Source organism: Hemiscyllium ocellatum, chromosome 3 (assembly GCF_020745735.1).
Source record: "Hemiscyllium ocellatum isolate sHemOce1 chromosome 3, sHemOce1.pat.X.cur, whole genome shotgun sequence".
Lineage (NCBI taxonomy): Eukaryota > Metazoa > Chordata > Chondrichthyes > Orectolobiformes > Hemiscylliidae > Hemiscyllium > Hemiscyllium ocellatum.
The window spans coordinates 27,294,901-27,322,092 of record NC_083403.1 but is presented as its reverse complement, the minus strand read 5'-3'; the positions used below and the strand labels follow the sequence as shown (position 1 = coordinate 27,322,092).

Below are 27,192 nucleotides of genomic sequence, written 5' to 3'. Positions count from 1 at the left end.
ACTATTCAATTGGTATGTGGTTCTCTAAGGTGAGATTTTCTCCCAGAAATGGGCATAGGTCTCACTCTGAGTCAATTAATAGCCCCATGGCCAGAAATTAACTTGATTCTTCTAGGCCACATAGGAGAGCTCACGTTACTGGCTTTTACACATACAACAACTGTTGTGAGAGCCAGATTGGAAAGTGACTGGTATGGCAGGGCCCAGCAAGAGATGTGTGAGGTTTGGGGTTAGGAGGGCAGGGTTTGAATATGCAGAGCAGGGAGAACTGAAATGGTCTCCACGGGACAGGGTCATTGCTTGTCTGGAAAGTTCACCCTTTATTTCCTGAATTAAAACCTTGAGTTTGCTTAATCTGACTCTTTAATTGTTCAATAAACCTGAATTACTTCATTTAATATTCTGTTCACGAGTACCTCTGTTGTCTTAGAGCATGAACCCATTTACATTCAGTATATACTGTTTTTGAGAAGATTTGTAGCTCAGGTTGAGGTTCAAGTTGTAAGTTTGCTCACTGAGCTGGAAGGTTTGTTTTCAGACGTTTTGTCAACATACTAGGTAACATCATCAGTGAGCCTCCAGTGAAGCACTGGCGTTCTGTCCCATTTCCTATTTATGTGTCTTGGTGTCTTAAGATGGGTGATATCATTTCCAGTTCTTTTTCTCAGAGATAGGTAAATGGGGTCCAAATCGATGTGTTTATTAATGGAGTTCTGGTTTAAATGCCAAGCCTCCAAGAATTTGTGGGCGGCACGGTGGCAGAGTGGTTAGCACTGCTGCCTCACAGCGCCTGAACGCAGGTTCAATTCCCGACTCAGGCGACTGACTGTGTGGAGTTTGCACATTCTCCCCGTGTCTGCGTGGGTTTCCTCCGAGTGCTTCGGTTTCCTCCCACAGTCCAAAGATGTGCGGGTCAGGTGAATTGGCTGTGCTAAATTGCACGTAGTGTTAGGTAAAGGCTAAATGTAGGGGTATATGGGTGGGTTGCGCTTCGGCGGGTCGGTGTGGACTTGTTGGGCCGAAGGGCCTGTTTCCACACTGTAAGTAATCTAATCTAATCTAATCTAATCTAATTCCCGTGCGTGTCTCAGTTTAGCCTGTCCTAGGATGGAGGTGTTGTCCTAGTTGAAGTGGCATTCTTCTTCATCTGTATGTAAGGATACTGGTGATAGTGTGCCATGTCTTTTGGTGTTCGTGTATCCTGGTGGCTAGTTTCCTGTCTGTCTGTCCAATGGAGTGTTTGTTACAGTCCTTGTTGTTGAAGAATCGGTGGACTGTATTTCTCGTGTGTCATTTGTTCTTGAATACATTGTATAAGTATTTTTCTTCTGCCACTTGTAGTTCCTGGGTGCTGCAGTGTGTTGTGGCCATATAAATAATATCCTGATGCAGCTATGTGGATGACACCTTTATCATCACAAATTAGAGGAAACCTATAACTTAATCAACAAAATCCTCACTGGCATAAATTTCACAAAAGAGGAGGAAACAACAATAGACTTCCCTTCCTAGATGTCACAGTAGATCAAACAGTTAAAGCAGAATAGCAGACTAGCGTCAACAGGAAAGCAACACACAGAGAATAGATACTCAACTACAGAAGCAATCATCCCAACACCCACAGACGGAGCTGCATCAGGACATTATTTATATGGCCACAACACACTGCAGCACCCAGGAACTACAAGTGGCAGAAGAAAAAATACTTACACAATGTATTCAAGAACAAATGATACACAAGAAATACAGTCCACCAATTCTTCAACAACAAACCCAAACAAGTAGACACAACACGCCCAGAAAATTTAGCCACATTACCATACATCAAAGACATCTCGGAGATGACTACTAGACTACGCTGACCCCTTGGCATCATGTTAGCCCACAATCCTACCAACACACTGAAACAGCTACTGATGAACCTAAAGGACCCTATACCAACAACCAGCAAATCGAATGTCATTTAAAAAATACCCTGCAACGACTGTAAAAACACTACATTGGACAGACAGGCAGGAAACTAGCCACCAGGATACACGAACACCAAAAGACATGACACATTATCACCAGTATCCTTACATACAGACGAAGAAGAATGCCACTTCAACAAGGACAACACCTCCATCCTAGGACAGGCTAAACTGAGACGTTCACGGGAATTCCTAGAGGCCTGGTATTCAAACCGGAACTCCGTCAATAAACACATCTATTTGGACCTCTGAGAAAAAGAACTAGAAATTATATTACCCAGACACCAAGACATATAAATAGGAAACGGGACAGAACACCAGCACTTCACCGGAGGTTCACTGATGATGTTACCTAGCATAGTGGCGAAACATCTGAAAACAAAGCTTTCAGCTCAGCAAGCAAACTTAAAACCTGACATTCAGCATATAATTAATCGTTATTTTTACTTCACAGCAAATGACTTTGAATTCTAACCCATTACCCCATTTTTTTTAATGTCCCTTTATACTTTCCTTTGTTGTTCTGAAGTCGTATCCATACTTCTTATTTTGATATAATCTGTGAATCCTGTCACTGCTCTTTTGAAGTTCATTACCAATGATGTGGATATTGAACAGGAATGACCCAAGAAATAAAATATGAGGGCTACAACCATTCTGAAAAACTGCTCTTAACTCTTACTCTCTCCACTCTAGGCTGGACAATCATAGAATCCCATTCAGCTCCACACTGACCATTTGAACAACATCCCACCCAGAGCCACACCCCAACCTATCCTTGTGACCTTGCATTTCCCATAGCTAATTCACTTAGCCTACACAATTTTGAACTGTGGGATGAAACTACAGCACCCAAAGGAAACCCACAGGGAGAATGTGCAATCTCCACACAGACAGTTGCCCAAGGATGGAACTGAACACAGGTCGCTGGTGTTGTGAGGCAGCAGTGCTAACCACTGAGTCACCCTACAGTGTCCTATAGATAAGGCAAAGTAATTCTCAGCTAAACTTGCTGCACAGTAGCCTGACTGTTCAAATTTAGCTGAAAATAAAACCAGAAAAGAAACGAATAGTGCTAGCATTATAGATACAAAGAGTCCCATTGTGCTACCATGATAGGAATAGTTGGACATTGGTGAACTCATAGAGTCATACAACACAAAAACAGCCCCTTCAGTCCAACTTGTCTGCGCCATGATGGCAAGTTGACATTGGAAGAAAATTAAAACATTCTCCAAAGTGAATATTTGCCATTGCACAGTTCTCAAAATAGTGTGTCAAATTTAGCTCAGTTGTTTATAAATTTTACTTATTTTTCTGTATTCACAGAGAACTTCATGAAGTTAGCGGTCTTGCAAAAAATTGAGATAAACTTCTCACAATTACTTATTATCAAACTGTCATGCTTGTTCAGATCTGTGCTTAATTGCTGCAGATGTATTGACATGTGGAGTATATGGGGGCCAGGTTCTGATTCTGCAATGGTACCTCTTTCAAACAAACCATTCTTTACAACTTCATCTTGGGTTAAGGTTGGATCAGGGCCAGTGACATGAAGTAATCTTTGACAGATGCCAACATATTTCACACATGTGCCAACCTGATGAACCAATGAATGAAAAGTTTTGTCATTTAAACTGCCAATTAAACAGATGGGTAGCTATTCTTAATGAAAATTTAAAAGGGACCAAAGGGGCAACTTTTTCACGCAGAGGGTGGTGTGTGTATCGAATGAGCTGCCAGAGGAAGTGGTGGAGGCTGGTACAATTACAACATTTAAAAGCATCTGAATGGGTATATGAATAGGAAGAGTTTAGTGGGATATGGGTCAAGTGCTGGCAAAATGGGACTAGATTAATTGAGGATATCTGGTCAGCATCGATGAATTGGACCAAAGGGTCTTATTTCCATGCTGTAGTTATCTATGATTCTGTGACTCTAAGCGGCAAATGTTTGGTTTAGCAAAATTCCTTCCTCCTTCATGCTGCATTTACAAGGTGTTTAAAGCATGCATATGCCGAAACCAATAACAGGCATATTGTAAACGGACCTCATACCAGAATATTCACAGAGTTCAGGCACCAAAGACTGATTCTAATCACTGTTGATGATCCAATCCCATCAGTTTCAGAAAGCTAAGTGATGACTGGAATTCAGCCACACAGCAGTTGGGTGAAAGGTATGGCTGCAGTGCTTGGCTGGTTAGCAAACCAAAACAACAAAAATGATGGACAAACCCATAAAGAGTGAGAAGCAATCTACAAAAACATTTTTTAAAAGCTGTAGCAGATTTGAAAGCTGACTTGTTTTTAATTGTTCTGTGTGTTCCACGATACAGAGACAAGATGGGAAGCACCCTGGAAAGGACACCTATTATTGTAGCGCCATTTCTACTGGTTCGACGCAGACTTAATTCGATGCATTGGGGGAAGTAGCACAACCAGCCATGACATGGATTGCTTCCTTCAATAACATCGATGTGAATGCCACACAGGTAACAATTAGCCTGTGGCTCTGTCTGCCACTGAGAAATTTATATCTTTATTGTGCCATCAAAAAATGGTGCTACACAAATGAATTCCTCCTCTCCCGATATTTTATGTTTGCTGGTAACCTTCAGGCTGACTACATTTCACTTGTGCATATTTTGTGCCTCTTGTTGCCTGTGAAGTATCTAAGTGAAGAACTGTTATAATTCCCAGATTTTCATAGAATCCCTACACCGTGGAAGCAGGCCATTCGACCCATCAAATACATACTGCCCTCCGAACAACATCCACCTAGATCCACTTTCCTACACTATAATCTTGCATTTCCCATAGCCAATCCATCTAACCTGCACATCTTTGGATTGTGAGAGGAAACTGGAGCACCCTGAGGAAACTCACGCAGACACAGGGAGAACATACAAACTCCACATAGACAGTCACCTGAGGTGGGAATCGAACCTGGCACTATGACACTGTGAGTCAGGAGCGCTAACGTCGGAAACACTGTGCTACTCTTTTTCATTCAAGGTAAGCCTTTTTTTCCCCAATAGAGAAGGTCCTGGAGTTCTCTGGAAAGTCGAGGTCCGTAATTATATAGAGATCCTGCCTATTGCCAGTTTTAACTTGTAATTTTTGACTTTAACATTCTACCAATAATGGTTATACTAAAATATTTTCATAGGAGTTCTTTGAGAACAGCAAATAAGTTCTAAGTAGGCTGGAATTTCACCAGAAAATGCCCTAATATTGGGGTGTAAAAGACAGGTAAGCCTGGAAATTTCAAGCCCCGCATCCAAGTATGGCTTCAGATTTCAGATCAATTGTTAAAAGGAGACATGAATATGGACAAGAAGTGCAATAACTTATTATGTGTCAAGAACATTGGAACAGTCCACAGATCTGACAAAGTAAACTATAAAAACTACCAAAACAACTGTCAATGGGGCTGTTAAATGTGGTGAAAGGGCTTGTCAATAGCCACTGTCAAAGTGATCTGTTAGACTGTCAGGGTATTTAGAAGTCCTGCCCTTTAAATCTTTGACAGATATGATGGAACATTAAAACAAAATGCTATTTCATACTCAAATAGAAACAAATACCATGGATGCTGGAAAGATTAGATTAGATTACTTACAGTGTGGAAACAGGCCCTTCGGCCCAACAAGTCCACACCGACCCGCCGAAGCGCAACCCACCCATACCCCTACATTTACCCCTTACCACTATGGGCAATTTAGAATGGCCAATTCACCTGACCTGCACATCTTTGGACTGTGGGAGGAAACCGGAACACCCGGAGGAAACCCAATCAGACACGGGGAGAACGTGCAAACTCCACACAGTCAGTCGCCTGAGTCGGGAATTGAACCCGGGTCTCCGGGCGCTGTGAGGCAGCAGTGCTAACCACTGTGCCACCGTGCCGCCCACGAAGCTGAACTAAAAACAGAAAGCATTGGAGAAACTCAGCAAGTCTGGTAGCATCTGTGGGAAGAGAAGCAGAGTTAGTGTTTTGAGTCCTGTAGGAGTCTTCTTCTGGTTCCAGTATGTTGACAGAGGCCTCAGGGTTTACTGGATTAGGACTGCATGTACGATGTCATAGTCATCTATTATCACAGTCAGGTCTCTGCCATTTCACAGTTTAATTGACAACTATAGGTAATTATAGACACTTTGAAATGGGACAATGAATTCCAATGCTCATTATAAGGGATTAGGCATGACTGACATGGTTGCTGTTGTAAGATTTTGTTGAAGGAATGTAAATGTAGCAAATGAGTTTTTATGAATGTGAATGCTTTTTTTCAAAATAGTGGTCTGTAATAGACACTTAGAATTTGACTTTACAGAACTTAATTGTATTTATTTCAAGCATTTGTCCTGAGCTCTGTCTATGGTGACACTGATTATATAGGCATGTTAAGTGTAAGGGCAAGGGGTGGTGGTTAGGGAGTTGGCATAAATTGGGACTAATTGAAACAGGGATTAGAACCATCTGATAAGGAGCTGTGTTCTGAAAGCTTGTGCTTCCGAATAAACCTATTGGACTATAACCTGGTGCTGTGTGATTTTTAACTTTGTACACGCCAGTCCAATACCGGCATCTCCGAATCAGGGTTAGAAAGGTACATGATGGGTGGGCAGTTGGCAAAGGGGATATTCAGGGCTTGTGTGTAGGTGAAGGGGCTTTAGTAGGTAGTGCATGAATGATTATGGGTTGGTAAAGGAGTATAAGTTAGCAAGAAGGGTAGGAATGGTTATGTATGAGTTCAGGGTTTGCATTGGCATGGATTGACACAGATGGATCATGGGGTGATTAGGTAAGTGAGAGGGTGTGAATGGTGAGAGCTGGAGGCATTTTGTCAAAATTGACAAAGTGCTGCAGTCCTGGCGCAGAGCTTACATTCAGTTCCTCTTCATGTGCAGCCTATCACCGAGCATCTTCCCCATTGTCTCCTGCCTTGATTTCTAATACAACCTGCCCCTCCTATTTTCATCATGGATAGAAATTCTATGTTTCAGCAGCATGTTTATAAATTGAATGCACAGCTGGGAATTTCCAAACTCTTGGGAACCTGAGCTGTGGACAAAAATCCAAGTGAGTGCCAGATTAAGGTCTCCAGTTTCATACAAAATCACTATGTTACTTTTCTTGCAAGGTGGCATGGTGGCTCAGTGGTTAGCACTGCTGCCTCACAGGGCCAGTGATCCTGGTTCGATTCCAGCCTCAGGTGACTGCCTGTATGGATTCTACACATTCTCCCTGTATTTGTGTGGGTTTCCTCCAATTGCTATGGTTTCCTCCCACAGTCCAAAGATGTGCAGGTTTTGTGAATTGGCCATGCTAAATTGCCTATAGAGTCCAGGGATGTATAGATTAGGTGTATTGGTCAGGGGTAAATATAAGGTAGGGAATGGGTCTGGTTGAGTTACTCTTCAGAGGGTTGGTGTGGACTTGTTGGGCCAAAGGGCTTGTTTTCACACTATAGTGATTCTATGATTATATTGTACATCTTTTAGCTTAAGAAACTTAAATGGTGAAAATTCAAGGCATTTTGAAGGAGACCTGACATTGAGTCAGAAGCAAGTATAGATTCTCTCCCAGAAAAGGTTACAGGACAGTTCAGGGAAAGCACATCTACCTCAATGTAAAAATTTAGTTTAAACTTGCAAACTAAAAATGCTTGTTTTGAAATCTGCAAGTCACCAATAGCTGTAAAGCACAGGACTAAGTACGTGCTGAAAATTAGAAGCAGTATGATAAAGACCATGCTATAACGAACAGATCGGATCAAAGGTTTGCAGTTTTGTCACATTAGTTGTGATGGACAATTAAAGAACATCTGGGAGGAAGAGGTTCAATGAATATCTCGGTCCTCAATGTGGCATGTCAGCACTACTCACCTCTGTCATTGAGATCTTAAACTTAAATAATGGTCACTATTTCTTATGTTATGTTTTATTTATTCACTTCACTTTGTGAACAACTAATTGTTGCCAAATATTGATTCCAACATTTGTACACTTACTGGAGGCAGCCCTTTGCATTCTCCTCTGTTCTAGGTGACCTTTCAGTTGATCTGCAAGAGAATGAGAGACTGTTATTGATTATGAAGTGATTGACTCTCCTTTTAAGATGGGACCTTTGACGAGGCATGAGGGTAGATTTCTTAACTTATTTTGAAATGAGGTAAATCAATGTCTAAGTAATAAGAGGAGGCAAACTCTGTGGCCAGATAGTTCATGAATCTAACAATTCCTGATGACTGCTGCATTTTATACTCTAGTTATGAGATATGAATCTTAGCTGTTTAGCAGCCAATGGTAAGTAAGTACGATGCTTCTGCAAAATTGTACCTGATTCATCAGAAGTGCCATATCAGTATGTCCTCAACTTTATCATTTCTATGTTTGATAATTTTGCTCTCCCATGTGATATATGAAGGTAGTGGCATTCATTCTGATAATGCCCAATTTATTTTTGAAGCAGGAATTAAAAACAGAGAAATCAATGCAATACTCTAACCTAACAGGTGACTTATAAATATTTAGCAGGCCTGCATTTTTCTTTTATTCACTCATGAAACATGGGCATCCCTGGCTAGACCAGCATTTATTGCCCATCCTAATTGCCCAGAGGGTAGTTAAGAGTCAACCACATTGCTGTGGGTCTGGAGTCACATGTAGGCTGGCAGGATGGCAGTTTCCTTCCTTAAAGGACATGAATGACCCAGATGGGTTTTTCCAACAATCGGCAATGTTTTCATGGTCATCATTAGACTCTTAATTCCAGATTCTTTATTGAATTCAAATTCTACTATCTGCTGTGGGGAGATTTTGAACCTAAATCCCCAGAACATTAGCTGAGTTTCTGGATTAATAGTCTAGAGATGATGCCATTAGGCCATTGCCTCCCCTTAGAGCCACATTATTAACATAGCCACTTTAAAAATATTACAACTTAATTAACATTGCCTCAGACTAATTTTCATTCCAAAATTCTTTACTTCACACTTCTCTATATTGAATTTTGCTAGCCAGATCTTTCCACTGTTGACCAGTTTATGAATTATAGATAACAGGCAGAGTCATGATGTTAATGCTGGAGAACTCAGTTTAGCTCCAATGTGTTTAGGGGCTGTAAGTGTTAAATTTGCTTCCATTGTCTGTGCAATTTCAGTGGGACTCACACCAGCAAATGTGAGTGAATGGCTGCAGGAATTTTACATAACATTTAAAAATGCCAAGTATAAGCAAGCAAAGTCAGGATGGTTTCATGAAAGGGATATCATACCTGGAAAATTAATCAGAATTCTTTGAGAAGGAAACAAGCAGGATAGATAAAGGAGAATCATTGGATGATATGTAATACAGCTTTCCAAAAGGTTTTTGATAAGACAATGCACATAAGGCTACTTAACAATGTAAAAATCCATTGTGTTGGCAATTGTATATTGGCATTGATATAGGAATGTCTAACTAATAGAAGGCAGATAGTTGGGGCAAAGTAGGCTTTTTAAAGATGGCAAGAGTTGACATTTCAGGAAAAAGCCCTTCACCAGGAAGGAGCCTGAAGGACTTTTGACTGAAACATTGACTCTCCTCCTTGGATGCTGTGTGACCTGCTGTGCTTTTCCAGCACCACACTCTCAACTTTAATCTCCAGCATCTGCAGTCCTCACTTTTTCCTTTTTAAAGATGGCATCTTGAGTCTTGTGGAGTGACACTTAGTGAATGTATTATCGCCAAGTTTGTGGATGACACAAAAGTAAGTGGGAAGGGAAGAGGTGAAGACTATACAAAGCGTCTACAGAGGGATATAGACAAGTTGAGTGAGTGAGGAAAAACTGACAGGTAGAATATAATGTGGCAGGAAGAATACAGGAGCTGAATATTATTTAAATTGAGAAAGATTTCAGAAATCTGCAGCTCAGAATGATGGGCGGGGCCTTCATGCATGTGCAAATCACAAAAAAAACTAGCATACAAATTCAACAAATTATAGCAAAAGTAAATTGAATGATGGTCTTTATTTCAAAGAGAATGAAGTATTAAAATATGGAGGTCATGTTAAAAGTATATAAGACACTGACCAAGCAATGGCTGGAATGGCATGAACAGTTTTGGTCGCCTTAATTAAGGGAAGAAATACCGGCCTTAGAGGCAGTCCAACAAAAGTTCATTAGATTGATCCCAGGTATGGAGGCACAGTCTTATGAGGAGAGATTAAGTAGATTGGGCCTGTACTCATCAGAGTTCAGAAGAATGAAAGGACACCTCATTAAATCATGTGAGGTCTTAGGGGACTTGACAGAGTAGATGCATTAAGGTTGTTTCCCTTTGTGGGAGAGTCTAGTACAAGAGGGCATAATCTCAGAGTAAAGGGTCACCCATGCATGGTAAAGATGAGGAGGAATTTCCTCACTCAGAGGTGAGAAAATCTGGAATTCTTTATTGCAGAGAGTTGTTGGGTTTGAGTCATTAAGATTATTCAAGGCTAAGACAGACTGATTTTGAAACGTTAAATGAATTAAGGGTTATGGGGACAAGGCAGGCAAGTGGTGTTGAGGATTACCAGGTCAGCTATTGAATGGTGGAGTGGATTCAATGGTCGAATGGCCTACAGTTGCTCCTATGTCATCTGGTCCTATAGCAGGCACCTTGTGTCACTTCAATGTCAACATGACAGAAGTGCTGTCATTGTGAAAGCTCCAGCTAACACTCCATCTTAGCCTCATACAATTGAACATACATTTAGCAGCAAGAAGGAACTAATTAAAGTGGCAGTTAATTGCTTACAGATTAGTTGTTGTCTTTTTCTTTTGGTTGTTCCTATGATTTTACAAGTGCCTGATGCTTTGTATAAATATTTCAAGTTGAAAACGTCAACAGGAAATGGTATAGTATTTTTAAAAATAATTGAGGGGATGTGAGCATCACTGGAAGATCAATATTTATTGCCAATTCCAAATTGCTCTTGAGAAGCAGCTGGTAAGATCCCTCTTGAACTGCTGCAGTCCCTGTTACACTGGTTTAACCACAATACTGTTAAGGATGGAATTCCAGGATGTTAACAGGATTTGCAAATTCCTAGGCTTCTGCAAAAGCCATTGCTCCCAAACATGGATGTGTTTAGGCATTCCCTTGGATCACAGCATGGCTTGGAGAGTGACAAGTGTCACACAGAACAAGATCAACTATGAGGCAAAGCAGGATATTTTGTGTTTCCCTAGTCAGGCTCATTTTTTGCAAAACCTTCTGCTTTAACCATGGGGCAATTCCCATTTAAAATGGCAAATGCAAAGTTAGCATTCATTTCAAGAGGGCCAGAATACAACAGCAGATGTACTGCTGAGGCTGCATAAGGCTCTGGTCAGACAGAATTTGGAATATTGTGATCCATTTTGAGTTCTGTATCCAGGGAAGGATGTGCTGGGCCTTAGAGGTCCAGAGGAAGTTTACAATAATGTTCCAGAACATGAGGGCTTATCATATGAGGAGCAGTTGAGGACTCTGGCTCTCTATCGATGGAGTTTAGAAGTATGATAGGGGAGTCTGATTGAATTAAAAGACTGCGAGCACAGCCTCAGAGTGAAGAGACAGACCGTTACAACTTAAATGAGGAAGAATTTCTTCAGCCAGAACATGGTTAATCTGTGGAACTCATTGCTGCAGAAGATTGTGGAGATCAATTCATTGAGTGTATTTAAAACAGAGATAGGCTCTTGACTGGTATAGATTAGATTTCCTACAGTGTACGGACAGGCCCTTCAGTCCAACAAGTCCACACTGACCCTGCAAATAGTAACCCACCTAGACCCATTTTCCCTCTAACTGATGCACCTAGCACAAATGGGCAATTTAGATTAGATTTCCTACAGTGTGGAAACAGGCCCTTCGGCCCAACCAGTATACACCGACCCTCTGAAGAGTAATCCACCCAGACCCATTCCCTTACTTTTACCCCTTCACCTAACACTATGAGCAATTTAGCATGGACAATTCACCTAACCTGCACATTTTTGGACTGTGGGAGGAAACCAGAGCACCCGGAGGAAACCCACACAGACACGGGGAGAATGTGCAAACTTCACATAGACAGTCGCCCGAGGCTGGAATTGAACCTGGGACCCTGGCGCTGTGAGGCAGCAGTGCTAACCACTGTACCACCGTGATTTCTTAACAGTGCATGGAGCAAATTGAATTGACTAAAGACCTGAGAAGTTAGAAAGTGGAGGAGACCATAAGCATGTCTGCCTGAGGAAAGTGGCCAATTCACCTGACCTGCACATCTTTGGACTGTGGGAGGAAACCGGAGGAAACCCACGTAGACACAGGGAAAGTGTGCAAGCTCCACACAGTCACCGAGGGTGGAATTGAACCCTGGCGCTGTGAGGCAACAGTGCTAACCACTGAGTCACCGTGCCATCCCAAGGGAATCAAGGGTTACTGGGAGAAGGCAGGGAGAAACATATCATCCATGACTGAATGGTGTAGCCAAATTGTCTGAGTCTGCTTCTATATCTTATGGTTTTATGATCTATAAAGGTAAGACTTCATTTAGAGAAATGCTGGAAAATCTCAGCAGGTCTGGCAGCATCTGTAAGGAGAGAAAAGAGCTGACATTTCAAGTCTAACTGACCCTTTGTCAAAGCTTTATTAAGACTTCATTTAAGTTGTGCCTGCAAGTTATCATTTTAGCCCCCTCCTAATGCACACAGCTATATGGAGCAAAGATTCATCTGAGCAAACAACACAAGATTGTTGCACTGTATCTATTGAACTAGGCTTTGATAAGATCCATTGCAACTGCCATTGCCATTATTTAGACCTATCTAGTTAGCTACTTGTATACTAAATTTATCATTGATGAAGATAATTCAGAGCCCACATATACCCAATTTTCAAAAATAAGTTCTGAACAGTGTGATGAGAGGTATGTATTATATACATATATAAAAACATCATTTTGGAGTGTGGATTTCTATATAGTAGCATATGAGTGTAAGTTACTTTTGCAAAAGGTTTTCTTTTTAAAATAAACGAAATCAAAGAGTCTTTCCAAAACATTGGCCAAATCCAGTATTGCTCAGAAAGTATGTGGCTGCAGTCTTCTAGCAGTGTTAATAAAAAAAAACAGGTTATAATGTGGTGGTTTACGACGGGGGTAAACAGTGAAAGATATTAGCTTGTTTTCAGTTCAGAATAATTAAGAAATGAATGTAGTTTAGAAAGCGTACAGATTGTAAGTTTTTACAGCAGCTCAGAGGAGACCTGACTGGGGTCAAAAGCAAGGCGAAAGTGAGTACTGCAGATGCTGGAGATCAGAGTCAAGATCAGAGTGATGTTGGAAAAGCACTGAAGGTCAGGTAGCATCCAAGGAGCAGGAAAATCGATGTTTCAGAAAAAAGCCCTTCATCAGGAAAAGCAAGTTTAGTTTTCTCTCCTTATTGGAGGATCAGAGCAGTTCCAGGAAAACTATGTCCTCAGAAGAAAGGACACCTCCAAACCCGAGAGTTTAGTTAGAAATCTGCAGGTTACTAGAACTCAAAGTTTAGACTCACAGAGTTGGGGAAGATATCATGATGGCAGATTTGAAAATGACTCATTAATTTGTTTCCACTTCCATGGCAGTAAACTGTCAAAAGTCAGTTAATCAGAGCCTGAAGGAGTGAAGAGATGAGATGTACTTTCTCAGGATTTTAATCTCTGTAAATTAATGATGTTAGGAAATAGGTTAAAATATTACTTTGTTGTGTGCTTTTAAATCTTTCTAACTGTACTATACTTTTAGACAGCTGAGTTGTATTTATTTGTTTGTGTAATAAAATGATTTGTCAAAGAAACTCTGTAGTCTCAGTGACTGACCACTGTGTTAATTAAAATAAAAAGACATATGATCTATCTAGCCAGATTTCAATCTGCGGTCTGACTTGTTGAGTCCATACCTTTAGCTGTGATCATAACACTGGGCAAGGTTACTTGTTTGGAATGAATGGATGGAAAGTTACTCTGATGTTTAATGTTATCATGTATGAAAAAATGCTTAGTTTTGCATTAAACACTTTTGGCTAGTCATTTATGTAAAAATTCCCCACATTCTTAACTTAAGTTTGTAATCACTTGTCTCAGGACATAACACAGGTCCATAATTAAACTAATATCTTTGTTGAATTTGGCATTTCATTTTGGCTACTCTGAGCTATATTTTTAAGCGTGGCAAGATCAATGAACTCATCAGCACTGATGGGAGAAGCATGAGAAGAACAGCCATATGCGGAAAGTATTACAAAAGAAAATCTGAAACCTAAGTGAAACATAGGAAATGTAACAGAGAAACTGGAAGGGAAATGTGGAATCTACTTCTGGTTTATATGATTTTGAACCTCGAGAGCCTCTTGTGAATTTTTCTTTACAATCTAGCTTGGTCCAATTATTTTAAAAATAGATTTTCACAAACCCTGCTTGGAGGGCAGGTGTACAAGTAGGTTCTGTTACAATTTCAATGTCGAGATCTCAGTTTATGCTGAACCAAAAGGAAACAAATCTGAGATGTATTACTATCCTGACAGGTTACAGCTTTGTTCTTCTGTTGAAAAGCTTGACAATAAGAAAAAGCTTTCAGTTAAGAATAATTGGATAGTGTTGTGAGTCACCAAATTCTAATGCAAACATCTTATTATGCCTTTATGCTCATGTTGCTTTTGTTTAGAGTGGTCGTAAATATATGCATCATGCATTTGAATGGCCTCTGAGATTGTTCAGACGCAAATGTGTTGTATAAATCTTTGGGCACTTACTTCATCCATCACTGAGTCTGGAATTCTGAATAAGTTGCTGTAGGAAACAGTAATAAACTACGTGAACAAAAACTGTTTAGATTTTTTTTACTTTTGTTTAGAAATAGGGATTTATACCACAGCAGGCTGTCAATTGTTTACTTGAGTTGCAAACAGTATTAACAGCTGGAGGGTTACAGTCTAGTGGTTATGCATCTCCATTACAGAATGTTCTCATTAATTAGTAAATACTGATAACATAGATAAGTAAAGACTTGCCAGAAGGCTTCCTGAGTATAGCTGTTTATGATAGAGTAACGACATCTTCCCTAGACCAACTGTTCATGTGATAATCATGTAACTAAATATGGACAGAATACTTGGCCTATACAAATAATGTAAATATGCAAAAATCTCCAAAGTTCAAAACTGTTTGTTATATTACGTTGTACCCTCAATACTGATGTTGATTAGAGTGAAAGGGTTCCTTGCTTTGCAGTTTTCCTGAGAGCCAACAGTAGGCCTAACTCCCTGTCCAGACACAGTAGGCCACTATAGGCTGTAAAATCACTGATTGAATGCCTTCCAGACGTATCAATCAAAAGGAATCTAATATCGTGTCACACAACAGTTTTGGAAGCAAAGTTAGAATTCATGAAATAAAATGGCAGTAGGAAGGCGAATACAAAATTGGCTGAGTGATAGAAAACACAGAATATGGTTAATTAATTTCTTTTCAGACTTGAGGAAGGTTTGTAGTAGTGCACAGATGTCAATATTTTTAAAATATTCTTGAAAGGCAGGCCATGATTATTAGAATTTTCTTTGAGGACATTATGAGCATGGTGGACAGTGGGGAACTGTGGATGTGATGTACCTGGATTTCCAGAAGGCATTCCAGAAGGTATCATACAAAAGGCTGTTGCTGAAGGTAAAGGTGCATGGCATCATGGGCAATGTATTAGCATGGGTAGAAGATTGGTTAACTCACAGAAGGCAAAGAGTGGAGATAAATGGGTGTTTTTCTTGTTGGTAATCAGTTGCTAGTGTCATGTCTCAGGGATCAATGTTGGGACTACAATTGTTTACAATTTACGTAGATTATTTAGAGTTGGGGACCAAGTGTAGTGTGTCAAAGTTCACAGATGACACTAAGATGAGAAGCCCTGAGACATGGTATATTGACGAGACCAAGCAGATGCTATGACAACAGACGAATGGACAACGTGCAAGAATCGCCAGACAGGGATGTTCCCTCCCAGTCGGGGAACACATCAGCGGTCAGGGATATTCTGGGTCAGATCTTTGGGTGACCGTCCTCCAAGGCTGACTTTGGGGTACACAATAACGCCTCGTGGCTGAGCAGAGACTGATAACCAAGTTCGGAACCCATGAGGATGGCCTCAGCCAGGTCCTTGGGTTCATGTCACACACCAGGTGACACCACTATATATGCACACACACACACACTCATACACTCATTTCCTTTCTCCTTCACAGGCACACGCACACATATAAGTCTATGGGGTTAATTTGCATTTACAGAATTGTATTTACAGATACCTTCTGTTTTGTTCAAAAAGCATACAATCTGTAGGGAATCAATATTTTTTATTGACAGTTTATAATTCCTACTTTGGAAACAGAACCAGTCTGACTCAAGATTGGAATACATACAGATGCTAGCCTCACACCTTTAATGTATTGTCTGAGCTGAGATGTCACTTTTTTAAAAAAAAACTTAAGTTATCTCAGGAATGTGACTTGAAAGACGTGCTCGAATAACGAATCAAAACCTGCAACCCATTCTAACAGATGAAAGACGTAACAGCAATCTAGGTTTGATTAATATATCGCATCAGTGTATGACACTGATTTTTTTCTCTAAATTCTGTGTTCTACTCCACTAGCTACCTGACGAAGGAGCAGAGCTCCGAAAGCTTATATTTCCAAATAAACCTGTTGGACTACAGTCTGGTGTCATGTGATTTCTAACTAAGATAAGTGATAGAGCAAAGTGTATAGAAGACACTAAAAGTCTGCAGAGGGACATAGATAGGTTAAGTGAGTGAGCAAGAGTCTGGCAGATGGAGTACAATCTAGGTAAATGTGAGGTCATCCATTTTGATAGGAATAACAGCAAAATAGACTACTACTTAAATTGCAACATGCTGCTGAGCAGAGGGACCTGGGTGTTCTTGTTCATGAATCACAAAATGTTTGTTTGCTGGTTCAGTAGGTTATTAAGAATGCAAATGGAATATTGCCCTTCATCGCTAGAAGGATGGAGTTTAAAAATAAGGAGATTATGCCGCAGCTACATAGGGTGCTGGTGAGGCCACACCTGGAGTACTGTGCACAGTTTTAGTCTCCTTAATTGAGAAACAATGTACTGGCACTGAAGGGGAGGAAGAGGGTGTTCACTAGGTTGATTTCAGAGTTCAGAGGGTTGATTTATGAGGACAGATTGAGTAGACTGAGACTATACTCATTGAAATTTGGAAGAATGTGGAGGGGATCTTATAGAAACATATTAAATTATGAAGGGAACAGATAAGAAAGAAGTAGAGCGGTTGTTTCCACTGGCACGTGAAACTAGAACAAGAGGGCATACCTCAAAATAAGGGGGAGCAGATTTAGGACTGAGTTGAGGAGGAACTTCTTCACCTAAGGGTTGTGAATCTGTGGAATTTCCCACCCAGTGAAGCAGTGGTGGTGACCCCATTGAATGTTTTTAAGGAAAAGATAGAGTTTTGAACAGTAAAGGAATTAAGGATTATGGTGAGTGGGCAGGTGAGTGGACTGAGACCATGAAAAGATCAGCTCTGATCTTATTAAATGGCGGAGCAGGCTCGAGGGGCCAGGTGGCCTGTTCCTGCTCCTATTTCTTAGGTTCTTCGTAAGTCTCCTTGAACTGAGATGCTTTATAGATTTTTTTATGAGACCAGTTAAGGTCCACCATACTGCTATTGATCTGGCATTAAATGTTGCAAAGACAAGGAAATAAAGGCAGATTTCCTTCATTAAAGTATGTTGAGTTTTTACAACAATTAGCTGCCATGGTAAAATCTGAAGGGATTTGTGCAGAACAGTAAACTGGGCAGCTGTTTGACAAGTTCAGTGACATTATCAGAATGCCATCTCCTCCTTATTTAGAAACCTTATGCTTCTGGTCTCTATTGATAACTTTGGCATTGGTGCATGGGCAAAATTTTAAAAGTTGCAGATGATACAAAACTTGGAAGCAATGTAAGCTGCTGGGATAGTATGAAAATTCAAAAGGACAGTTCAGTTAGTGAATGGGCAGATAGTCGCAGATGAAACTTAAGGCAATGAAGTATGATGTGATTCATTTTGCTGTGAAGATCATGCAGAGATATGTAAACTAAAGTGCACAATCCTGAAGTGGATTTGGGAAGAGAGGGACCTGGGAAATTGTGTGCGGAAGTCATTTGAAGATGACAGAACAGGTTGAATGAACAGTGAATGAAGATGAGAAAGTATAAAGTATGATAAGGGCATAAAGTACAAAAGGAAAAGGGTTACATTAAACTTCTGCAGAACACTGGTTTAGCTTCAACTTGAGTACTGTGTCCAGTTCACCTTCATTGCTCAGGCCTTTGAGTATAGGAGTTGGGACGTTATATTAAGGTTGTACAGATGTTGGTGAGGCTTCTCCTGGAATACTGTGTGCAGTTTCTGGTCATTCTGTTCTAGGAAGGATACTATTAAACTGGAAAGGGTTCAGAAAACAGTCACCAGGATGTTGCTGGGAATGGAGGGTTTGAGATATAAAAATAGACTAGAAACTCAGAGTCAAAAAGATGTACAACATGGAAACAGACCCAAAGTCTGGGACATTTTTTCACAGAGCTTAGAAGGTTGAGGGGTGACCTTATAGAGGTTTATAAAATCATGACAGGCATAGATACATTGATTGACTAGGATAGGATAGGATAGGTGAGTTCAAAACTAGGGGGCATATCTTTAAGATGAGAGGAGAACATTTTTAAAAGGACATGAGGTGCAACTTTGTAAAACAGAAAGTGGTTCGTGCATGGAATAAACTGCCAGAGAAAGTGGTGGATGCCAGTACCATTACAGCATTTAAAAGACATTTGTTTAAATACATGAATAGGAAAGGTTTGGGGGGATATGGGCCAAATACAAGCAGGTGGGGCTAGTTTAGTTTGGGAACAAGGTCGACGTTGACTGGTTGGACCAAAGGGTTTGTTTCATGCTGTATGGCTTTATCACTCTATAAAACCGTAACAAGGATATGAAGACATTGAGAGTATGCAGAAAAAATCTTGAAAATGGTTTCAGGGATGAGGAACTTCAGTTATATAGATTGCAGACTATGTGACTGAAAATGGTTCCAGGGATGAGAAACTTCAGAGTATGTGACTGAAATTATTTTGATTTAGCTAAACAATTTCATTATGTATCTCAAGACAGCAGATAAGGACAAACATTTCCAATTAGAGTCATAGAGATGTACAGCACAGAAGCAGACCCTTTGGTTCAAGTTGTCCATGCTAATCAGATATCCTAAATTAATCTTGTCCCATTTGCCAACAACTGTCCCATATCCCTCTAAACCCTTCCTATTCATTTATCCATCCAGATGCCTTTTAAATACTGTAATTATACCAGCCTCCACCACTTCCTCTGGCAGTTCATTCTATAAATGCACCACCCTCTGCATGAAAAGATTGCCCCTTAGGTCCCTTATAAATCTTTCACTGGTTTAAGGATCAAGAACCCGGTAGCACAGATGTAAGGTAATTGGCGAAAAAAGTAAAAGGGATATAAGAAGAGTGCTTTACGTACAGTAAATGGTTCAAATCTGAATATACTGCAGATGGAGGCAGATCCAATTCATTTTTAAATTCATTCACAGGATATGGGCATTGAAATGGATGAGAATGTGGGGGATGATAAATAATTTTGCAGATGACATGAGGAGTGGCCAATTAGTTAATAGTGACGAAGAAAGTCTTAGACAACAGGAAGACATAGATGGTCAGTAGGATACTAAAATGCTCAAAGGAAGAGAGCAATCTTGGGTGTTTGTCCACAGATCTCTGAAGGCAGCAGGATAGGTTATAGAGTGGGCTGTTTGACTTGGCAGAGATTGTAAGAGCAAGGTGGTTATATCAGAACTGTATAATACTTTTGGTTAGGCCATAACTGAAGGACATGTGTGCAGTTCTGGCTGCCACAGTATATGAAGGGTATGATCACACTGGAGGGTGTTGAGGAGATTCACCAGGATGGTTGCCTGGTTTAGCTCTGAAAAGAGGCTGGATAGGCTCTGTAGTGGTTAGAACGTGGTCAGCCAGCTGGACCTCATAGAATATCAGTTCTCTGATTGGGGCTGTTAATCTGATCCAGTCAGGGAGACCTGGCTGACATAAAAGGAAGAACATCAGGGACATTAATCCTCTGCATGCCTGAGTCATGAGAGGTAGTGCTACTGTCAAAGGCTGTGCATTGTGATTGGTAATGGGATATTGGTCTCGGAAGAGTTAGTTTAGTCTTGAATGTTTTCTTTAGAGCAAAGCAATCTGATAGGGGATCTGATTGAAGTGTATGAGATTGTGAGGGACATGGATAGGGTGGATAGATGCCAGTGGTTTCCCTTAATTGGAGGGTCAGTAACAAGGGTGCATAATTTTAAGATGAAGGGTAAGAAGTATCGATGTAAGAAGTGACTATTTTCACCCAGAGTATAGTGGGAATCTGGAGCACACTGCACAGGATAGTAGAGAAAGGAAATCTCGCAAACTTTAAAAAAATACATGACAGAGTACTGAAAAGTCAGAAGATTGAAGGTTATGGGCTAAATTCTGGAACGTAGGATTAGTGGAGATAGATGATGGTGTTCCTTTTGTTAATGTTGACTGGATGGGCCAAAGGGTCTCTTTTGTGCTGTATGACTCTATCACCTTGGAGTGCAGAACTAGGTATTGCAGGCTGAGGATACCACGCAGGCTATTCAGGAGTGAAACAAGGAGGAGTTTCCTCACGCAGAGAGTGGTGAGTCTGTGGGATTCTCAGCCGCAGAAAGTGATTGAGGCAAAAATATTCAAAATTTAGAAGGAGCATGGAAATAAAGTTCTTAATGTTAAAGGGATCAAAGGACATGGGGTGGAAGCAGGGACAGGGGACAGTTCAAAGGTCAGTCATGATCATACTGAATGGTGGAACAATCTTCAAGGGCCTATGGCCTATTCCTGCGCCTATTTTTTTAATGTTTCGATGATTACAGCTCCTTAAAAAATGCAAGGCACACCATAAATCTAGCACGTGCAGAATAGTTGTGATCAACAAACCATGCTCCTTTTTTCACACCAGTAATTCCTGTACTCTGTGATTTAACTTCCAGCATCATAGCCACTCTGACTGGCCTGTAAGGGGAAATGTAAGATTAAGATATGAGATGGGTAGGGTGCCAGACGGGTAGGGTTTCAGTTCAATAAGTTGCCAGTTGGATAGGGTGCCAGGTGGGAAGGGCATGAGGTAAGTGATGTTTATGGTAGGTGAGGGTGGGTAGGAAAAATTGGGTCTTGTGGGGAAGGAGGATGTGCGGTCTGGCAGCTGGGGTGGAGTGGGGATGGGGTGTTGCAGATCTCCAGTCCTAGAAGAGCAGTGGGGTTTATCAGGTCTGGGAGAGTATGGGTGACATATCATATCCCAGGCAGAAGGCAAAGGGTCATGTCTTGGGAGGCAGGGTGGGTGCTCGTTCCAGCAGGAGAGAGATGCCAGTTCCTAGGAGGGGGAGGAGGAAGATAGTCTGTCAGTTTTTGGGATGATATAAAGGCCCTGGAGTAAGTGTAGTTGGGGTTACGTTTCAAAGTTTATAATCAGAGAATTTTACAGTACAGAAGGAGGCTATTCTATCCATTGTATCTATACTGGTTCCCAAATGATCTACCCAGCTAATCCCATTCTCCAGCACTATTGCTGTAGCCAACTACATTCACCACATTCAAATATATTTTCAGCTCTCTTTTGAAACTTCCCATGGAATCGGTCTTCACCACTCTCCTTGTGTCAGTTCTCCAACATGTCCAAACACACATTGAGGCAAAATGTGCTGTTGATGTCATATAAATGGACTTTAGTAAGGCGTTTCATAAGTTCCCAATTGTAGGCTAATGGAGAAAGTGAAATCACATGGTGTGCAGGGTGTTCTAGCTCGGTGGATAAAAAACTGGTTGACCAACAGGAGACAGAAAGTAGTACTTGAAGGGAGTTTCTCGAAATGGAGAAAGGTGACCAGTGGTGTTCCACAGGGGTCAGTGTTGGGGCCACTGTTGTTTGTAATATACGTAAATGATCTGGAAGAGGGCACTGTTGGTATAATCAGCAAGTTTGCATTTGACACAAAGATTGGTGGAGTAGCAGAAAGCATAAGGGACTGTCAGAGAATACAGGAGAATATAGATAGACTGGAGAGTTGGGCGGAAAAGTGAAGACAAATGTGAAGTTTAGGCAAGCCTAATTCTAGAGAGAATTATACAATAAATGGAAGAGCCTTGGGAAAAGTTGATGGGCAGAAAGATCTGAGAGTGCAGGTCCATTGTACCCTGAAGGTTGCTGCACAGGTGAATAGAGTGGTCAAGAAGGTATAAAGTACGCTTGCCTTCATTGGACGGGGTATTGAGTATAAGAGCTGGCAAGTCATGTTAAAATTGTACAAGACATTGGCTCGGCCGCATTTAGAATACTGTGTACAATTCTGGGCACCACATTAGCAAAAGGATGTGGACGCTTTGGAGAAGGTGCAGAGAAGGTTTACGAGGATGTTGCCTGGTATGGAAGGTGCTAGCTATGAGGAGAGGTTGAGTAAGTTAGGTTTATTTTCACTAGAAAAAAACGAGATTGAGGTGGGACCTGATGGAGGTTCACAAAATCATGAAGGGTATAGATAGGGTGGATAGAGACAAGCTTATTCCCAGGGTGAAGGATTCAATAATGAGAGGTCATGCTTTCAAGGTGAAAGATGGAAAGTTTAAGGGGGTTACACGTGGCAAGTACTTCACACAGAGGGTGGTGGGTGTTTGGAACGCGTTGCAAGTAGAGGTGGTAGAGGCAGACACGGTAGATTCATTTAAGATATGTCTGGATAGATATATGAGTAGGTGGGGAGCAGAGGCATACAAATGCTTAGGTATTGACCGACAGGTTTAGACAGTACATTTGGATCGGTTCAGACTTGGAGGGCCGAAAGGCCTGTTCCTGGGCTGTAAATTTTCTTTGTTCTTTATTCTTTGTTTGAAAATAGTGGCAGACTAGACACTCCAGCCATAGCTCCTCTGCTCTGCTAGTTCCTTTTCTTATTTTCTTTCTTTCTTTCTTCTCTTTTCTGTAGCTTTTTTCTTCCCCCACCCACAAATTTTTAACTTTGAAACTTAACCAGAGGAAATGGAGGACATGACTCCCAGACTGGAGACCATCGCTGGTGGGTCGTGGAGGTGAGTCCAAGACCATCCAACTTGGGAGGCAGGTCCTGGACCAGAGGCCGGAGTGTGAGGCAAGTCCTGGAGGAGAGTCCCGGACTGGAATCTGTTGTGGGGCAGGTGAGGCCATTGCAGACTGGAAGCGATGCCTCAGGTTTTGAAGCCCAGTGTAGTAGACCAAAGAATAAAGAAACTTACAACATAGGAACAGGTCCTTCGGCCCTCCAAACCTGTGCCAATCCAGATCCTCTTTCCAAACCTGCTGCCTTTTTAAGAATCTGTATTCCTTTGCTCCCTGCCCATTCATGTATCTGTCTTAAATGACGTTATCATTCCTGCCCCTACCATCTCTGTTGGCAATGCACTTCAGGCGCTTACCACCTCTGTGTGAAGAACTTCCAAGCATTCCTGTTAGCGTGAAAGGGAAGACTGGTAGGTATAGGGAATGCTGGATGACTAAAAAAATTGAGGGTTTGGTCAAGAAAAAGAAGGAAGCATATGTCAGACATAGACAGGATAGATCGAGTGAATCCTTAGAAGAGTATAAAGAAAGTAGGAGTATACGTAAGAGGGAAATCAGGAGGGCAAAATGGGGACATGAGATAGCTTTGGCAAATAGAATTAAGGAGAATCCAAAGGGTTTTTACAAATATATTAAGGACAAAAGGGTAAGGAGGGAGAGAATAGGGCCCCTCAAAGATCAGCAAAAAATATTTTGCATCATATATACTGAGGAAAAGGATATGGCAGGTATAGACTGTAGGGAAATAGATGGTGACATCTTGCAAAACGTCCAGATTACAGAGGAGAAAGTGCTGGATGTCTTAAAATGGTTAAAAGTGGATAAATCTTCGAGTAAAAAATGAGGTCTGCAGATGCTGGAGATCACAGCTGCAAATGTGTTGCTGGTCAAAGCACAGCAGGCCAGGCAGCATCTCAGGAATAGAGAATTCGACGTTTCGAGCATAAGCCCTTCCCCAGGACCTGATCAGGTGTACCTGAGAACTCTGTGGGAAGCTAGAGAAGTGATTGCTGGGCTCTTGCTGAGATATTTGTATCATCGATAGTCACAGGTGAGGTGCTGGAAGACTGGAGGTTGGCAAACGTGGTGCCACTGTTTAAGAAGGGCGGTAAGGACAAGCCAGGGAACTAGAGACCGCTGAGCCTGACCTCAGTGGTGGGCAGGTTGTTGGAGGGAATCCTGAGGGACAGGATGTACATGTATTTGGAAAGGCAAGGACTGATTCGGATAGTCAACATGGCTTTGTGTGTGGGAAATCATGTCTCACAAACTTGATTGAGTTTTTTGAAGAAGTAACAAAGAAGATTGATGAGGGCAGAACAGTAGATGTGATCTATATGGACTTCAGTAAGGCATTCGACAAGGTTCCCCATGGCAGATTGATTAGCAAGGTTAGATCTCATGGGATACAGGGAGAACTAGCCATTTGGATACAGAACTGGCTCAAAGGTAGAAGACAGAGGGTGGTGGTGGAGGGTTGTTTTTCAGACTGGAGGCCTGTGACCAGTGGAGTGCCACAAGGATCGGTGCTGAGTCCTTGACTTTTTGCTGTTTATATAAATGATTTGGATAAGAGGTACAGTTAGTAAGTTTGCAGATGACACCAAAATTGGAGGTGTAGTGGACAGTGAAGAGGGTTACCTCAGTTTACAACAGGATCTGGACCAGATGGGCCAATGGGCTGAGAAGTGGCAGATGGAGTTTAATTCAGATAAATGCAAGGTGCTGCATTTTGGGAAAACAAATCTTAGCAGGACTTATACACTTAATGGTAAGGTCCTAGGGAGTGTTGCTGAACAAAGAGACCTTGGAGTGCAGGTTCATAGCTCCTTGAAAGTGGAGTTGCAGGTAGATAGGATAGTGAAGAAGGCGTTTGGTATGCTTTCCTTTATTGGTCAGAGTACAGGAGATGGAAGGTCATGTTGTGGCTGTCCAGGACATTGGTTAGGCAACTGTTGTAATATTGCGTGCAATTCTAGTCTCCTTCCTATCGGAAAGATGTTGTGAAACGTGACAGGGTTCAGAAAAGGTTTACAAGGATGTTGCCAGGGTTGGAGGATTTGAGCTATAGGGAGAGGCTGAACAGGCTGGGACTGTTTTCCCTGGAGCATCGGAGACTGAGGGGTGACCTTACAGAGGTTTACAAAATTATGAGTGGCATAGATAGGATAAATAGACAAAGTCTTTTCCCTGGGGTTGGGGAGTCCAGAACTAGAGGGCATAGGGTTAGGGTGAGAGGGGAAAGATATAAAAGAGACCTAAGGGGCAACTTTTTCACGCAGACAGTGGTACGTGTATGGAATGAGCTGCCAGAGGATGTGGTGGAGGCTGATACAATTGCAACATTTAAGAGGCATTTGGATGGGTATATGAATAGGAAAGGTTTGGAGGGATATGGGCCGGGTGCTGGCAGGTGGGACTGGATTGGGTTGGGATATCTGGTTGGCATGGACAAGTTGGACAGAAGGGTCTGTTTCCATGCTGTACACCTCTATGACTCTATAACTCTATCTTCCCTAAAACTTTCTCCTCTCACTTTGAACTCATGACCCCTAGTAATTGAGTCCTCCACTCTGGGAAAAGGTTTCTTACTATTCACCCTGACTACACCTCTCATGATTTTGTAGGCCTCAATCAGTTCCCCTCTCAACCTCCGTCTTTCCAATGAAAATAATCCTAATCTACTCAACCTCTCCTCATAGCTATCACCGTCCATATCAGGCAACATCCTGGTGAACCTCCTCTGAACCCTCTCCAAAGCTTCCACATCCTTTTGGTAAAGTGGCAACCAGAACTGTACGTAGTATTCCAAATGCGGTCAAACCAAAGGCTTATATAACTGTAACATGACCTGTCAACCCTTGTACTCAATACCCCATCTGATGAAGGAAAGCATGCTGTATGCCTTCTTGACCACTCTACTGACCTGCGTTGCCACCTTCAGGAAACAATGGATCAGAACACCCAGATCTCTCTGTACATCAATTTCCCCCAAGACGTTCATTTACTGTATAGTTCACTCTTGAATTGGATCTTCCAAAATGCATCACCTCGCATTTGTCCAGATTGAACTCCATCTGACATTTCTCTGCCCAAATCTCTAATCTATCTACATTCTGCTGTATTTGCTGACAGTCCCCCTTCACTATCTGCTACTCCACCAATCTTAGTGTCACATGGAAACTTGCTACTGAGGCAACATACATCTTCCTCCAAATCATTTATGTACATCACAAGCAACAGTGGTCCCAACATGGATCCCTGTGGGATACTACTGGTCACAGGTCTCCATTTTGAGAAGTTCCTTTCCACTACTTCTCTTTGTCTTCTGTTGCCCTACCAGTTCTCTATCCATCTAGCTAGAACACCCTGGAATGCATGTGCCCTCGTCTTCTCCATCAGCCTTATCAAACACATTACTAAAGTCCAAATATATATAATCTACATCCCTTCCCTCATCAATTAACTCAGTCACGTCTTCAAAGAACTATATTAGGTTTATAAGATATGACTTTCCCTGCACAAAACCATGCTGCCTATCACTGATAAGCCCATTTTCTTCCAAAAGGGTGTATATCCCGTCTCTCAGTATCTTCTCCAGAAGTTTCCCTACCATTGACGTCAGGCTCACAGGTGCGTAATTACCTGGATTATCCCTGTTACCCTTCTTAAACAAGGGGACAACATTAGCAATACTCCAATCCTTTGGGACATACCTCATGTTCAAGTATGCTACAAAGGTATCTGTTAAAGCCCCAGTTATTTCCTCTCACACTTCCCTCAGTAACCTGGGACAGATCCCATCTGGACCTGGGGACTTGCCCACCTTATTGCCTTTAGAATACCTGACACTTCCTCCCTCCTTATGCTGACTTGACATGGAGTAATTAAAGATCTATCCCTAACCTCAACATCCGCCATGTCCCTCTCCTCGGTGAATACCAATGCAAAGTACTCATTAAGAAT

At 41.5% G+C, this 27,192-nt stretch overlaps 1 protein-coding gene across 1 annotated transcript in view; it reads right to left on the bottom strand.

Annotated features, from left to right (window-relative positions):
- Positions 1 to 27,192, bottom strand: part of kif6 (kinesin family member 6) — a 541,049-nt gene that overhangs the window by 64,534 nt on the left and 449,323 nt on the right. Inside the window, exon 16 of the mRNA XM_060854513.1 lies at positions 7,987 to 8,037. Coding sequence (XP_060710496.1) covers positions 7,987 to 8,037 — 51 coding nt within the window. The remainder of the gene's footprint in view (positions 1 to 7,986; positions 8,038 to 27,192) is intronic.